The sequence below is a fragment of the Protomyctophum parallelum genome (assembly GCF_964188405.1).
Source record: "Protomyctophum parallelum genome assembly, chromosome: 1".
NCBI classification, from domain to species: domain Eukaryota; kingdom Metazoa; phylum Chordata; class Actinopteri; order Myctophiformes; family Myctophidae; genus Protomyctophum; species Protomyctophum parallelum.
The window spans coordinates 71,384,808-71,403,009 of record NC_139697.1 but is presented as its reverse complement, the minus strand read 5'-3'; the positions used below and the strand labels follow the sequence as shown (position 1 = coordinate 71,403,009).

At 43.1% G+C, this 18,202-nt stretch overlaps 1 protein-coding gene across 1 annotated transcript in view; it reads right to left on the bottom strand.

Annotated features, from left to right (window-relative positions):
- Window positions 1–232: 232 nt before the first annotated feature.
- Window positions 233–18,202, bottom strand: part of gabra1 (gamma-aminobutyric acid type A receptor subunit alpha1) — a 39,878-nt gene continuing 21,908 nt past the window's right edge. Inside the window, exons 9-10 of the mRNA XM_083785173.1 lie at window positions 2,475–2,677; window positions 233–1,589 (exon numbers count right to left, since the gene is read on the bottom strand). Of these exons, the coding sequence (XP_083641299.1) occupies window positions 1,260–1,589; window positions 2,475–2,677 (533 nt within the window). The 3' untranslated portion in view covers window positions 233–1,259. The remainder of the gene's footprint in view (window positions 1,590–2,474; window positions 2,678–18,202) is intronic.

The window sequence follows — 18,202 nt, the reverse complement described above, 5'->3', positions numbered from 1 at the left end:
TAATTTTTAAATATAAAATGCATTCCGACATGTAAGATGAGTTTTACATTCTTTCACACTACCCGCCCATCCCAATTTAACATTTTTGTTGTTAGTGTTATCGTTCCCGTTTATGTTTTTTCACGAGTGGACAGTTAAATATGCATTTGAATAATACTGCATTCTACTTCAGACGTTGATCGTGAAAGCAAATGATCAATGGAACGCTATCACCTGATTTATACTTGGTTGCGACGATCTACAAGCTCACAACACATCATGGTATGTGGTCATTGTGAGCTTGTAGATCAGGTATTTTCAGCATGGGACAATGGCACGCAACTAAATATAATTCAGACTTTGCAAGAAACAGTCACTTGGGTGTGTAGTAGACAAGTCATCACTCTTCTCATGGAAAGTATCATGGCCATGGGAAAAAAAGCAAACAATTTGAATGAACATACCCTTTAGTCACACGTAAGCAAAGCTTGAACAAAATATTGATATCTCTAAAACTTGATCATATTTACAATACTTTCAAAGTAAATGGCTAGTATAATTTACGCTAAGCACAAAGATAGATGGATTTGTCTCATATTTTCTTGGATCTTTAAATAAATAATGTTTCCACAGATATGTTTTATTGCTATTGCAGAAACCCTATAAGTAGCATTTAAAAATAAAACCTTTAACCTCAAAAAACAGTAACATCTACAGAAAATGGAATAGCAAAAAAAGAAAAAAGAAGAAAAAAAAAAAAAGCCAAACTAAGCCACCTGTCAGTGTTGACCTGTCATTGAAATAAATATATATTAAAACAAACCGATGGCCTGCCCATGCAAATACACAATTGTCTTTACAATGTCAATGGTTCAATGTTCAACATCAACTCAAAACAAAATATAAGAAAGCAAACAGACAAACAAAAGACCCTTGACAATTTTGGGCTATGTGCAGTTTAAGAAAAGCATTCTCTTGGGTATATATTTATTTATAGCATTTTTTTCTTTGTAGCATTCTCCCCATTTCCACCAATACACGTTCAAAAGTCACCATGTTTCTCTCGCACTTTTGTTTTTACTTTCTCTCTCTCTCTCTTTTTTTAATTATTTTTCAAAATATTTGAATTCATGTGAACGTAGAAGCGATGCAGCAACTGGGAGATCAGACCAGTATGGACACCTTTTTTTTTTTATCAGAAAATAAACACATTTTTTCTGAGGAAGAAGGAGAGAAAAAAATAATAATACAAGTAGAAGTTAGAGGGCATCAAATGGGGATTAATGGGCAACTTGGCCCATGACACCCTGCAATTTGGGCTTTTTATTCAAGTAAGTTGCCCAGTAGACCAAGTTGAAGGTTCCAAAGAGCAGGGGGAAGGCTATTCTGGCGATCCTGTCGATCTTGCTGACGCTGTTGAAGGTCTTCTTGGCCTCTGGAGGCTTGGGTTTGGGTTCCTCCTTGGGCTCGGTAGGGGGTGGAGGGGCGCTCTTGGCAATGGTGGCCAGTCCAGGATCTCTGGCGATGTTGGGGGCGAAGGCTGTAGCAGTGGCTGCTGGGTAGGCTGTCGTATTGTTCTTCTTCAGGAGGGATTCCTTCTTTTTCTTTTGCTGATATTTAGTTGTTGTTTTTTTAATGGGGGTGGGGGTGGGAAAAGTAACAAGGATTCAGCATTTAGCCATCATCATCAAAGCTTGTGCAGAATTATGTACTGTATACGAGTAGTGTGTGAAATGGTCAAGGTTAAAACAGTGAAAGAAAATGCTGGTGTTTTTCTGACGTCTTTGAGTTTACAAAGCAAACACTAAACATGTTGGCATTCAGCAGCTTTGTACTGTAATTGCACGTTATCCATATGGATGGCAAAAAGGTGAAATGTTCACTAATCCACAAAGCCAAGCATTTGCTCAAATCAAATATTGGCCATTAATTATTTGTTTAGCCGGAAACAAAGTTGTGTGTGGCTAACTGCAGGGTAGAGACAAGCCGGCAGCGAGAAACAATAAACACAATAATCACATCATGTCTCATGAATCTCATTTGCTGTGAGATGAGTACGTCAAAAATGACTATGTTTCCTGGTCTAGTTCCCTCAACAAGGAAAGAAGTGCTAACTGTCCTTGTCGGAGAGGGAATTACCTCTTTGAAATATATGGCTTCATTCTCATACACTAGTATTCTCCTACTTGTATAATTTAAATAAAGTAAAACAATAAATACTGTACGTTTGGTAACTAAACTTATTGCAAGTCGAACAAGTGATCTAAATATTTCATAATATGTAATATGTAAAGATATGATGTAGTTACATAACCACTTTCAACCTATTGTCCCTATTTTGATCATGTCTTCATGGGTGAAAATAGCTACAAGCTACAAGCTATTCGTCTTAACGGCTTATTCGTCTTAACAAAGTATATAATATACTGTAGTTGTAGTGGCTTCTATTGTTTGTACATAATTCACCATTTACAATAAAACAGAGCTTGAAATACCTTCTCTGGCACTACACTTTTCCCATCCCAAGCATATCCCCTCTTGGTGAAGTAGTTGACTGTGGCGAACTCGATAAGTGCTGAGAAGACGAAGGCATAGCAGACGGCGATGAACCAATCCATGGCTGTGGCGTAAGCCACTTTGGGCAGGGAGTTCCTGGCGCTGATACTGAGGGTGGTCATAGTCAGCACCGTGGTTACTCCTGTAGGAGAAGAAGAAAGCAAAAGCAAGCACTCGGTTGAGTATTTCCACGTCATAATGTCACAGTTCTGGAAGATACAGTCTATAGAAAAGAATACCAGCACTCACGTCACGTAGTATCCTGGAAGGATTAAAGCTTTATTTTGTTTTCCCCCAGCGGTTAACAACAGTAAGGACATTTCGGCCCGAGAGCCTTCTAGAAGGCTCTCAGGCCGAAACGTCCTTACTGTTGTTTGCTGCTGGGGGGAAACAAAATAAAGCTTTGACTTAATCCTTCCAGGATAATACGTGAGTGCTGGTATTCTTTTCTATACTCCTGTAGTAGACGAGAGAGAGAGAGAGAATAATAGTGAAGGAATTGAACCTCGGGTCTTGGAAAGTGCACAGTGTTACAATAACACAATAATGATTTTCAACGTGGCTTTATCCTCAGAAGAAATCATCGGTTTGTAATTTGCCATTGTGGGTGCCATTCTCTGCCCTTTGAAACACATACAGTAGGACTGTACAGAGTGTATATATATATATAACACTCACACACACAGACACACACAGACACACACACACTCACTCTTTATTGCCGGTTTGTACAATGCAGGAGGTTTGATGCAATATATTGAAATATTGTCTGTACCGTTGCTGTCTTGTTTGTGTTATACTGTAGGTAGGAAAACAGTGCCCTACGGGTAAAAAGCCTTGCCGAGCATGCTGAGATATATCCAGAATGGGAGTGTTCCGCCATGAGGCAAACCTGTTCACTGTCACGTCATGTAACACATTGTGATAACCGTGTGAATCACATGAATTGGTACCAGGTCAATTAGCCATATGCTTAAAGCTGCAATCTGTAAGTTTTATGTTCTCGGTGGAGAGAGGTATAATTGCAAAATTGTAACACCCGGCATGGGAAAACAAACCTCCGCCACTCATGCAAGAGGGAATACCCGTTATTTAGATATTGGGCTTTCTACTGGTTACTTGTCAACCAGAAGGTGTCTGTACCTGACACCGGGGTGTTCTTTTACACACATAGGGTAGTAGCTGAGCACTTTTTTCCGCAACGCCCATAGACACACTCAGACAGACTACCATACAGATTTGTTTTTAAAAAAAGAAAGAAAAATAGTCAATAAATTCAAACAGCATGTGTTTCAAATGGAGACTCTGAGTTATATTAACACTTCTTTTGCTGGGGAAATTCTTCAAAATAATGGCGCTAGAGTGCCAGCAGATTAGGCAGATTTAACTCTGAAAAGCCCCCCCTACCCCTCAAAACCGGGAGGCATAATCTTCCATTCTTACCTCACGCTGTCACAAATAAAGACTCTATAGAATTGTTTATATTCCAAACGAGATGCTTCCTGAAGTCAGAAATGAAGACAGAACATTGCCCTTTTGGCCAAAACCATGGAGAGCACCCTAGATTTAGAGTTAGCCATTCTAATCGGGCCGTAAACAAGGAAGTGAACGGCAGTGCACATTTGCGAAACACAAGGAGTGCGCTGAAGAAGGAGAGGCCAACCAATCAATAAAAAAGACCTAAAGATGCCTATACACGTCCAAGGCACCCTGTGGTTTTGATTCTAAAGACGTTATTAGCATAATTAGTGTAAGAGAAAGGAGTAACTAGAAAATGCTCAGACAGTGAACTCGATCCTGTAGCTTTACACTAACAATTGAAAGATCAGACCCATACACTTCCTCACTCAGTCAGCCCCACTCCTAATCCAGACCACAGTCATATGATAAAATCTCGCGCTGTACTGGCCTCCCAGCATGTACACTTGAGCTCCTCCAAATGATCCAGAATGCCGCAGCACACTTGGTCTTCAACCAGCCAACATGTTCACATGTCTCCCCCCTTCTCCGCCCCCTGAATTGGCTCCCAGTCCACACAGAGGACAAAACACTGATGTTGGCGTTAGCCTACAAAGCAACCAACGGTATGGCACCCCCAATGTATATTCTAAGTCTGATCCAACCCTATACAACCTCTCCCACTCACTCCCACATCCGTTATAACACTCCACACGTCCCAGACTCTTCTCCCGTCTGGCTCCCAAACTGTGGAACAAACTCCCCATTGCAGTTTCTGAGCTGCAGATTCACTACCAATCCGGCTTCGTGATTTTCAGACTCTATACCTTAGCCCATAATATATGTCAAAATCAGGCTTGTGAATGAATGAATTAATTAGGCCCTCTGGTATATTGCACGGACCACCATAATACTACAAGTCCTGCTTTGTGAGGATCATAGAACAGGAAACTAACCTTAATAATAATGCATTTTCAGTTTTAAATGCATTAACTTTTTTGCTATTTGCCTGGGACGTCCTCCTGACAGCGGTGCCCGTGTGTTGAAACACATTCCGGCCCTTGACTTCTACCAATTTCTTTATTTTGGCCCACTGTGTATTTGAGTTTGACATCCCTGCCTTAGCCCGTAGCACTTGACCTAGCCTTGACAACCATACAGTCTCATGCAAAGGTTTAAATGTAGTTCAGATGGACAGATGCCAGGTTAATTTGTTGACCTGGCATCTGATGCTAGGTTTCTTGGTTTACCTATGCTCCTAATCCTAGATTATTGAGGCAATACACTGTCTGCATCATCTGTGTTTATTTTGGATTACTTTAAATCACTCTGGATAAAGAGCGTCTGCTGAATGCCTAAAATGTAAATGAATGAATCCAGTTATTACTGCTATGTAATGTGGCATTTCAAGCTCTTGACTTCAACATTCAGTAGACATGGCAAATCCACAAGCTCACAATGCATCGTGTAAGTTGCAACACATTGTGAGCATGTACAGTACAGTAGATGGGCTATGTTTTGGCAAAGATATTTAGCGTTGAGCAAAAACAGTAGAGGTAGAGTTGAGCGTTGTACCCTCTTGGGCAATCCATGTCTGTTTTAATGGATGCAACTTACTCTTTATGCTGTCTCTTCATTTTTTCATCTAAAAGGTCAAAATTGAAGGCCCTGTAGGCTATACTTAATGCCATATTATCAACACAGCTGACTGGAGACCAAGTATGGCACAAGGCGAAAGTGCAAATGACACCTTTCTGAATTTTCTAAAACGTACTAAAACGTCGGCAGCCACCCTCCCCCAAGTGACCGTATTCAAATGTTGGTGATTTTGCTCATACCTCATACAGGGGCGGGATTTGCCATCCGCCAAGTGTGGCTCCCCATTTGGGACTGAACGGGTGAAATGGATGAGGCATACTAGCTTTTATGTGGACTCACAATAGCCTGTATTTTGTTTTTTAAACACTATATCAATGAGGATTATCATAATACTTAGTATTCTGATAATGCTCATTGATATAGTGTTTGTTCAGTAACGGGAGTCTTCCTGTCTCTCTAGCTCTTTAGTAAACAGAACTTGCATTTTCTTGCAACCCCCCTGAAAAAATATCTTCAGTTTATTAAAGAGCATGGATAGATGGGCCTATATATATATACTGTAGGGAGACCTATAACAAAGCCCGGAACAAACACTATGACAGTTATTACAGAATCAGAATATAGTGATTTAACCTTTAAAAAAAAATGTTTTGTTTAAGTCAGGCCTGCTCATTAGCGATGGCGGAGGTGAGAGGCTGTATGGGAAGAGAGAGGAAGCAGGTCAGAGCGTATCTAACGGTGCATTGCTCATCCACACGGACCGCTGCAGATGTTTACACACCAAACAACAACATCCGTCCTGCGGCAAACAACCCACAAACCCCTCTGCCTGGGCGCACAGAACACAAACGGCTGGAACTAAGGAACAGCTGGCTCGAGCATCAATTATAAATTATGCGGAGGACGCGTCCATGCACGCACGTGGCATGCATACGGCAGACACACACATACTGACACATTGACAGACTTCTGCAAGTATTGACCTACACTATTATGTGATCTATATGCCGGGAGTCAATCAATGGCGACCACAAGTTACTCAAGGGGGAGTTGTGGTTGCTATTTGAGCAGAGACGCACAGAGCAGCACCCTGGGACAACTGACACCTTCATTATTGGACCCACCGTTGTGGGATGTGGTCCATTTATATACAGTACCATCTGTTAAAAGTTCTTATATTCTCATTAATCACATGCTGTGGGCTGTGTTCCTAAGCATTTCCTAAAACCTTTGTATGGAATCATTTCTGCCCGCTGAAAACAACAGTTTTTTTAAATTAATCTTTCCGCAGAGCCACTCTGTGGCTGAGAGTGTTGTTCTTATGACGACAACTTATTATTATAGGAAGAAAAGTTTTTTCTTGGTCCAGACAAAGAAGCCTCTTTTAACCCCCCGTCTTACAAAAGAAAGATGGTAAGATGAAAATGCACATGCAGACCACGAAAGCAGCATGGGCGGTGAACGATTATGTCAGTCCTAGAAATGTGACAGTTTGCCATCGAATTCATGAAATGGTTTTGTTCTTCCTCCGTTCTGATGAAGAGCTACTGAGCTAGAGATGAATCATGTGCGTTCCATCCTCCCTCGCACTCTCTTCTTCACATGCATGTTGGCAGAGCTGAGCACACTCAGACATAATGGATTGATAATGCTCTCATTAGTTGGAGCCAAATAAATTATTCGTCATTAGCCATAATTGAGAAAGGTACCTGATGGATTTGTTGGATAACAGTGTGACAGGAACACAGTGTGTGTTGGTTGTGTATTTATGCTGCTCATAATCAAGCAGGGCATGAGGTTTACACATTTACAACTAAGTAGGTCAAGATTGTTATTTACTGGTGTCATTAAAAGTCTATTTGGAGCTTTGCAAAACAGCTAATGGGCTCCGTTACCATTTTGACAGGTGTTAGCATTCAATTCACTCTTTCTTTTCCAACCCTGTCATAAAATGCGCACGCAATCATATAATGTTGTCTTATATCATGCATGTTTAGTATCTGGGTACTTGGCATAACGACTACATTGGGGAGAAAAATGGGTTTAAAAACTATGCCTTCTTGGTCAGGGCCCACTTAAAAAAGAAATGAAAATCTCAATGTGGTTTTACCCTAAACCATTTTTTTTTTACCATAAAATAAAATAAAACCCAACAAAACAAAAACAAAACTAAGAAAAAAGCACACACGTCATCCACCTCGCTCTTTCCTTTAAGCAGACAGTACAGTAGAGCGACTGCACAAGTGCCACATTGTGGTTGTCATCTTTGGAAACGTCCCCATGTTAAACACGAGCCTCGCGCTGCATGAATAAATGACTGCATTAGCGCAGGCAGGCAGGCCTCGTTGTGCGTCCCATGTGATGGAAGGTGAAGGAGAATGCACACAAGATTAGTTTAGAGTGGGGGAGCCAAGGTTCCCAGACTAGCCCCCCCCCCCCCACCGCCACCCCCATGGGCCACTCTTTTGCGACAAGGAGAGCTCACAGCGGGAGCCGGTGGAACCGGAGCCGTAGGAGCCACATCAAGGAGGAGCACCGCGGGGGCGCGCAGTGGCGCGGTGGGAGCCAAGATGGTGGGAGAGATGATGAACAAGCAGTATTGGAAGGCGCTGTTGCCAGCGTTGGCGGGGAGGACCGTTGTGATGAAGAGAGAGAGACGGTGTGGGTGGAGTGGGGTATGTAAGCTCGTTTGGAGAGAGACAGGGGTGCTGTCATGAGGGGGGAGTGCAGGAAGGAAGAGATGGATGGAGGGACGGGGACGTCAATCTATCAGGTAATTTATTAGCCGCTAAAGCAGGTGGTTGTGAACTGGGGGAGGATGAAGACGAGACGGGCCAACGGATTCATAGGTTATCACTGCATTAAATGCACGTTATCAACCGTTATCAAGACGTTGAAATATGGCCAATAGGGCCATATTGGCCATACTGGCCAATATGGCCATATTGGCCATACTGCCATTGTTTTCAGCGCTGGGCTGTGTTCACTTGGAGTGTGCGCAGGGTGGTGCAGACATGTCGGGGGCATGGACAGTAGGGGGGGACTAAGTCGGCTCTGGTGGCCGTCGCAACGCTCGGCGCGGCGACCCGCTCGCGTGGCTCAAGGCCACCAAAGACGCCGCACCTCCGTCATGGTCATGGTCATGGTCATGGTCATGGTCACAAAAAGCAAGCGCTCCCTAACGTGTCAGTAGTTTCACTTCCACGTTTCCTAGTATGTCTGATTATCTCACACTCTATTCCAAGCTTCTGATCACGGACATATTGATTATAGGCTGATAACATTCAAAGCGGGTGGACGAGCGAACCTCAGAGCAAGTCTTCTCAAATGGTTTCTGCTGGCCAGGCTCATATTTATTCTGCTGTGCAACGATGGCAAGCTCAGTTGTCATGGAAACAACTCCTCCAACTTATATTTACCAGAGAGAGAGAGAGAGAGAGAGAGAGAGAGAGAGAGAGAGAGAGAGGGAGAGAGAGGGGTGCTGATGCAAATATTTGGGATGATACAGTGTGAGAATTTCACTTAAAGCCATAAAGTTGGTTACTCGAGGGGGGGTGGCAGCTGTGTGTGTGTGTGTGTGTGTGTGTGTGTGTGTGTGTGTGTGTGTGTGTGTGTGTGTGTGTGTGTGTGTGTGTGTGTGTGTGTGTGTGTGTGTGTGTGTGTGTGTGTGTGTGTGTGTGTGTGTGTGTGTGTGTGTGTGTGTGTGTGTGTGTGTGTGTGTGTGTGTGTGTGTGTGGTTGAGAACCAAACATGTGTCCTTTCCATGGTGAGCCTCTTTAGGAAAAATTTAGAGCTGAAGCAAGTTGATCAATTAGGACATCTGGAGCTGGCTTTAAATGACTCCATTTGACATGTTGGGCTAATAGACTTGAGGGAGTCAGTTTGAAGGCTGTTAATGAATAAAGTCACTGATGTAGAAAGTTTCTAACTGGATTAATAGTGGTGTAACTCAATTCTTCTGAGCCCCTTCCACTTGATTTAGCTCTGTGTGCACAAGCACTGACACTTGATTTATACCATACATATCGTTTAACAAGGTTTTTGCCTGTGTGTGCAGACTCACAAGCGTGCACCGGCATACACTCACAATGCGCCAACACACACACACGCGCGCGCGCGCGCACACACACAACCTCACAGGGTGGTCGAAAGATGAAAAAATGTCAAGATTGAGAGGGATGGCACAGGAAGGCAGATTGTGGAGTGAACTAAATTAGTGTTTTCCAATGATGAATGGCAAGGTTAAAAGGGCTGAGCGCGCGTGTATAGTAGAAGTATAGTAGAATTTGAGAAATGGACATTGTGAGAACAGGTTTACTCGTCCTCCTCACAAGGAAATGTTCTTATGGTTAAAAAAAATGGGTTTCAGGTTGGAGTTATGGCTAGGATTGGGCATTTAGAGGTTCCGTTTTCAGTATGTGTTGGGGTTAGAATCATTCCTGATTTATGTCTTAGTTGCATGCTAGTGTCACACACTGAAAATAGTACAAGCTCACAACATGATGCATTGTGATGCAAGGCTACAGTTTGTTCAGTGTGTGACACTGGTGATCAAACAAGCACAGCTCAGGATTTAGGGTTAAACATTTTCACCTGAGATCAGATTCTAAAAATGTCTTATACATCCTGACAGTTTTCTGAAAAAGCTATGTTTCTATGTCAGTCGTTCTTCGATTTTTCAAAAATAGCAGACCTACAAGCTCGTAGCGCGACACTCGGTGGCACGCTATGAGCTTGTAGATCTGCTATTTTTCAATAGCTAAAGCATAACATAATGCTAACACCAAAATGGGTTAAACATTTTCATGTCCTCAAGTATAGTAACACAAACGTGTGCGTGTGTGTGTGTGTGTTTGGGTGTACTACCACTGCTGCTATAGGTAAGCAGAACAAAAATGGTCTGGATTCTGAACGAATGGACACTATGTTTCTCTTGCATCTTTAGGTATTATCTGAAATACTGCATCGTGGCCTCTAAAATGACATTGCAAATTTCACCTCAATGCTACTACTTTATGATCGACCACAGCTGCTTAAAGTTACAGCACGTACCATCAGCATCTAATGTGTTATTCCACACAAAAGAAACTCAAACGTTCATCAACACCACCGATTGTTTGAGTAAGGTGCGGCACAGCGAGGACTGCACTCTCTGTATAATCTAGATTTATTGATGGCACTGTTATTGTGTATTTCGTACAGCTCTTTGATGAAAAGGTGTGTGTGCATGCGTGTGCACGGTCATGCATGTGTGTGTGTGTGTGTGTGTGTGTGTGTGTGTGTGTGTGTGTGTGTATGTGCGCACAAAACCGTCAATCAGTCACTGATAATCATACCTCAGCAAGGCTGTCCTTGCTGTCCATCTATCAGGTTTCACCCTGTAGGCTAGTGATTAATTCATTTCATCAATATCGAAAGCCTCTCTCTCTCTCTCTCTCTCTCTCTCTCTCTCCTTCTGCCAACGGCAAACATTGAACCATATTACCTCTGATATGGCAGCTTCACTCTGGACGTGTATGACAGAAAGACATGCATTGACATTGTCAATGATGGGAAGAATAGTGTGACTGTGTCGATGCCGCTGAGAGAGCCGTGTTTCTGTTGGCTGCAGGCAAGCACACTCACATGCACACAGCAACTGTGCGCACGCGCAAGCGAGCGCACGCACGCATGCGCACACACACACACACACACACACACACACACACACACACTTTTTGCTAACGGCTGTGCCAACCTTGATGTCATCTTGCAATCGTAAACACATGGGCACCCACGTGGAGTTGAATATGTGCACATGCATGCGAAACATGAATACTGTAGCATATATGCACGCACACGCGCGCACACACACACACACACACACACACACACACACACACACACACACACACACACACACACACACACACACACACACACACACACACACACTCTCTTAACACACATGATGCTATTCCTTAATTAGCAGACGCACGAAACCACATCCAGAGCAGAGACAACAAATACCCAGCTGACTGCTTTTAAGAAGAGCAGAGAGTAATGTTTTGATCATGCTCTGACAGCTCAGGGTAAGAGAAAGAGAGCACAAAGTAAAGGGGCTGATGCACACAACACAATCCTCAGCATTCATTTTACTGTGAGAGATACAGTGTGTGCAACTGTGCATGAGGGACCACAATATTATCTGATGTTGTTTTTTTCTCTATTTTTATTTGGGACACAAAAGTAGACAACTTTACCAACCGCTGTGTTTTTAAATTGCCTTATCCATCCACATTGCTAGATTTCATGTTGGGGTCGGTGCTCCACAGGGGTATAATGTAATTCATACCGTGTTGCTTGTGCTGCATTTGATCATCTTAATGGGATTTCTGTGTCAGATTTGGACCATGTGGATATATATGTTGGCCGTGCACAAAGTAGGTCGTGTACTGTATGTGCATAGCATGAACAATCTCATATTTCAGAAGGTGGAAGTTTATCACGGGTGCCAGTTGGCTCTTGCAAGAGGGAGGTTGAACACTACAAAATAAATCCCATTTTTGAGGCTAAATGAAGAAGCGTGCCCAAGCAGAAAAGTGGTATTTTCAAGGGTAATGAAGTTGAAACCTTTATGTTACAGCATTGCCACTATATCTAGCCTCAAAATGTTTTCAGATGTTTTTTAGTGTAGTGTTTAAGTTTAAAGTTAAAGTTTCTAATGCACCGTCCGGCCGTCATCTTGAATTAAATTCAGAACACAGAGCAGCCCTGCAATGTCTCCATAATGCTAATCAGCTTTGTGTGGAGGAACATTGAGTTGAGTTATGGGAACATGATTCTTGATTATGCAGGGGCTTGCTTATGTAATCGCACACTGTCCGTTTGTCAGGAAGTATAATCAAGATGGGACTTTTATCATATAAATACAATTTAAATTGGCTTTGGCATCTATTGTTAATTATATCTCCACAGATATGCTCTGAAAGTGTGAAGAACATATTTGTCAACTTCATAACGGAAGTCAAAGGTGCTCGCGTCGCATGGGGCTAAACTGTGACTAGATTTGGAGCTGACTGACTATAATTATATTTTAAATATAAATGAGTACGAGCAAATTCAAATTCTTTCACCTTCCCGGTCCAGGGTCTGTTTACGTATATAATTATGTGTAATACCCGAGTGGATCCGAGAAGACTCAGTGCTGATCAGAAGAGAAAAGCATGAAGTGTGGCGCAATGATTAGGCTGACCTGTAGGATCAGATCAGCGTAAATAACTGTACGCTGTACGCATGCATGCCAGACTGCCAGCTGTCAGCTCAGCGACTTGGGAGAGCACGTCAAATCACCGTGGAACCAAAGGTGCACACAAATGCAATTACTGTAGGCTCATAGATTCCATTAAGGAGCAGCCCATACTGGCATGTCCTGGTATGAATGGCATTTTAATAGCAATTGTAATTATTGGGTTTGTCACTTTCATATAATAATACCCAACAGTCGGGGATTGGTTCTATAATATCTCAAATAAATACATTTTCACAGGTCAATCTGTACGTTCGGACCCGTTTCTCGATACCAATCAAATCATTTTAACGTATAAAAATAGACGTCCTGCACCGATGTCCCGCTTTCTATTTGGGTAAGACTAACGTCATCGTCTGTATGATTTCAAAGATCCATATTGGAGCAGCATCGGTAGTCTTCGTATAGTACACGTGAAAACATTGTACAATTTATTCTAGTTGTTCGGATCAGCATTCAAAAATATCTGACAGATATTTCAAAGCTTGCTATTAGTTTTTTTGATCCCTTTTTTGTTTTCCTTCTGTAGCTCATCATTCTTTTAAATGTTTTTGTTTATAATGTCAAAGACCGTAATTGCCAGAGACATTGCCACCAAGTTTTATACAGCATGCTTCAGCAATATCATAAGTGGCAGAGACAAATACCTCTCACAAGTGCAGAGAGCATTGCTGCAGTGAGCAGCATTTGTTTTTGACCTTACTTAAACTTGCAATTTCATGTGCAGCACTCTTTTCCCCCTGGGTTTGCATAACCGCGGTTGGTATTCACCCCGCGCGTTAGCATTGGATAGCGTTTCAGATCTGAGAAGATCACAAGGCTAATTGGCACTCGAGAGATCAGCTGCCACCCTTTTTTCTTTTTAGGTTCCAGAATATTTCCTCCCGGCAGCTTGAGTATAATTACAAAGGTTACTGCCGTGTGTGTTTCTTTGTTTCTCAGCTCTGCTATACTGTGGCTATGGGCTCCTAAGTTCTGAATTAGTCCATGATAACATGTCTAGAATGAAAACCAGTAGAAATGGTTGCCATATGAACAAGCCCTTGCTGTCTTGATACACATACAACTAGGATTGAAACGTCACATCCAATGGTTGAAAAGTCTGATATGCAGGCTTTTCTTTAATCACATGCAGTAGAATGACTGGTGCCCCTGGCCGCCCGGCGTGGTGGTCCGGGCACCCTGGGCTGCAAAGCCAGCCTGACGGCGTGTCGCGAGTTTAAATCCCGATCCCGATGACCTTTGCTGCATGTCACTCCCTATCTCCAAGCCCCCAGGGAGGCTCAAAGTCATACGATTTGTCACTGCAGTGAAATTTGTTCTCCGCATTTGACCCATCTCTTATTGGAGCAGTGAGCCGCAGCCAAGGAGTGGTGAGCTGCAGCCGTGCCGCGCTCGGGAATCATTTGATTAGTAGATTTCCAGCATTGACGCACTGGTGGTTGGAGCGTGAACTGCAGGCGGACCCGTGGATTTGTGACGAGGAAACCCTGTGCAGCTGGGCTTTAACATTGATCGCCGGTTGCACTTCCGCAACCACAATTTGTTTGGCAAATGTGGAAGTAGACGGTTCTTCCGGGTGCTTCAAAATGCCACTGAAACGCAACTTCCACTGAAATGAATAGCGGGGGGCGGGGCTAACGTTCCGGTTCAGTCCTTTTATTACTCTATGCTCTACTCTCTTTCCCTATTTCCTGACAGTCTGTCCTACCAATAACTTTAACCCCCTAAATAAATCTTAAAAAACAATGAATAATAATGGAGTGGTTTCCGTGGACTTCGGTCATATTACAAAATCGTTGGGCGTGCAGCACGATCCGACCGCCATTGACATTATGAGATTTACAGTTGATTCAGAAAATGCTAAACATTATGGGGAAAATGGAGGTGCATTGAGGTAGCCTACTTTCTTTGCCCACTGGCAGCGTGCACAAGAAATGTGGCACTGATCGGTCCAGCAGTTTGGGAGATTGGCCCACACATGCACGCACGCACGCACGCGCACGCACACACACACACACACACACACACACACACACACACACACACACACACACACACACACACACACACACACACACACACACACACACACACACACACACACACACACACACACACAGACCCTTTTCTAGACAGCCATACCACACCATAAAAAGTCTAGTCTAGTCCCCAAGACCAGAGCTGAGATCCAGTCCATTGCATCAGTACACAAATGTACACTGACCGCAATATATTCATACAATACTGTAGCTATATAGCACCAAATCCACAAGTACAGTACAAGACCTTGGGAACTTGCATGACATAACAACGGCACATATTCAACTACATCACATAAAGCTTTGTCTCGGCCAGTAATGAGAGGATTATAGTGGCAGCGTAGACCCTTCCTTGTCATGTACGTCTTTTTAATGAATCATTCACAGCGGCGTTGGCTTCGTATCCCCTTCGATCATCTCCTGTCTCCAATCATGCATACTAATCACATCAATGACCTACCTAGCATGTGTGCGCGCGTGTACACGCACATATTTATGCATGCATGATTTTCAATGCGTCTATCCGTGCATATCTGCGTGCGTATGTCTATGTGCACGCCTAGTGTGCACTGCAAGCGCATGCTTTTAACGTGTGTGTTTGCATGTACAGCATTGCCATGCATGCGATCATACAGTATGCGGTATGTTGTGTGTTTGTGTGTGAATGCACATCTATGCGTGTGTACTGTGACTGTGCCCGTGCACGTTCCCCCGTGCATGCACGCCTATGAGGCAGAACCAAAGTTGATGGCATAAGGGACACACATGCCCTAGATAATGGTTTCAATGGAATCTAGGCCATCCTCACTTCCCCTCTACACGTGAGGAGCTCCGCAGGTAGCCCACTACCATATGCACACGCCCGTTTTTTGGCTGCGTTATGTAACACCTCAGTGTAACAGACACACAAACAGAGCTACGGTACACGTACAGTCTTGCAATTCCATACATAGTACAACGCATGCTGAGATGCATGCTAAATGTGTGCTTGCATAAACTCTCTATTAGAGCACCGAAGTCTGACGTCACTTTCAGTAGAGGGTGCCTATAGAGCACCGAAGTCTGACGTCACTTTCAGTAGAGGGCGTCAGTCCCCAGGTTCATGTATTTGTTTAGTTGCATTGAAATCACCATAGGAGGAGTTTTAGATTGATTCATATAAGAACTGTGTTTGAAAAATAAACATGTCATCCCGGCCGCTTCACTCACATGGATATGAAGAATCAACTGACTGAGAGAAAACGCTAATGTTACTGCTGCTGAATTAGTTAGATTTTCGCTAGAAGCAGACTGTATCATATATGAGTGACTGACTGTTGCAAACGATACAGAGACACCTCCCTGACAATAACGCCGAGACAGCTTGTTTATTTTTGGACCACAACGCTTATAGTAGACGATATTAAGATCACCCCATGTTATTCTCCATAGAGAAACTACTTCCGTGAACCAGGGGAATCGTCGGGATGAGCGAGTTACGTCAGGACTTCGGTGCTCTATACACGGGTTCATGTATTTTTTTAATTGCAATGTAATCCCCATAGGGCGATTTTAGGTCGCTTCATATAAGAACTGTGTTTGAAAAATAAACCGACCACCCCGGCCTTTCTGTCAGGGGAGTGGCTGTGCGTCGTTAATGATGTCTATTCATATTTGATAAAGCCAGTTTCTGGAGAAAATGGAATTAATGTGGCCGCAAAAGCCTTGAAACTACATATGAAGGCAATGTCGCTGCTAATATACGTCACGCCCATGCTGTCAACACATTGCGTTCCTGAGATTCCTTGTTGACCTAAGCTCAGCTGGTGGTGACTCGACTCGTACTAACCACGAAACATTAAATATCAATAAAATTAAAACGTAATTAACATTCAGTTTCTGTTGTACGACGGGCAGATGCAGCAACCCCGCCTACCCGGAAATGTAGTCCCTGGGTTGTTTGACTCGTTTATAACGCTTATTTTGTTACTCTTTGACTTTGGGTATATTTGTACATTTCCACCTTCAGTTGATGCTTCATATCCATATGAGTGAAAAGGCCGGGGTGAGCGGTTTATTTTTCAAACACAGTTATTTTATGAGGCGATCTAAAATCCCCCTATGTAGATTACAATGCAAATAAAAAGTACATGAACCTGGGGACTGACGCCCTCTACTGACAGTGACGTCAGGACTTCGGTGCTCTATTTCTCTTGCTCTTTCTCTCTCTCTCTCTTTCTCTCTCTGTCACACACTCTCACGTCATTAGCTTAAGGCAAGAATGAAATACTTGAAATCACCCTAAACACGCAAACGCATGCACATGCACACGCACACATGCACACACACATTGTAGGGAACGGGAGAAATTACTTGCAGGAGAATGATGAAAATCAGTTGCCATAGTTAAGACGGTCTGTATTATTTAGTTTCTGGGAAAGCTCTTTAAGTATACTCGGATATGGGAGACACTAACGAGATAGAGAGAGAGAGAAAGAGAGAGATGAGGTAACTCAAGGACATCGAGCCAACTTCTATGCTGCTGGGGAGCATGCTGCAGACAAGTGAGAGAGTGTTAGTTTTGGGTTGTGTTATGTAAGACCCCGCTGTGACAGACAGATAAACACACGCGCGCGCGCGCACACACACACACACACACACACACACACACACACACACACACACACACACGCACTGGACAATGGACATAGGACATATATTTACCCATAGAAACACATACGATAAACATGTGTGTAGAATGAGTGCGCATACGTAGTTGCATACACAGTAGACTTGCACACTCTTGCACAGCTTCTGCACACAGATTCGGAGCACAAGTACATCTCCATTCATACCAAGCCACGTGCTTCACATTCCACTGCAGCCAGCCACAGCTCATTAGAGACTGTGTGTTCATCTCACTGCTGCAGAGACAGATCCGGAATGGAATGGAATAGGGCTACGTGAGATGCTACAGTCTGGGGGATATGTATACGTATATGCAACAATGGAGACCTTGTGTCTCCATATTAAAATTGATTGATTGATTGCCTGCCTGCCTGCCAAGTTGAGATAAGAACAGTTTTGTTTTAATCAAATCTTTATATTGGGAAATGCATGTGGGGTCCTCCTGACAGAAATGAGGCTGCATCTGCTCATTGAGTAGTTGTTAAAGACGTAGTGAAATGAAAAATAGGTTTTCACACTTTTAGACCATATCCGTTGTCATCATTATGGTCATACCTAACAATGGATGCCAAAACAATGGGGAAATGTTTGTGTATATCAAAAGCCCATAAAA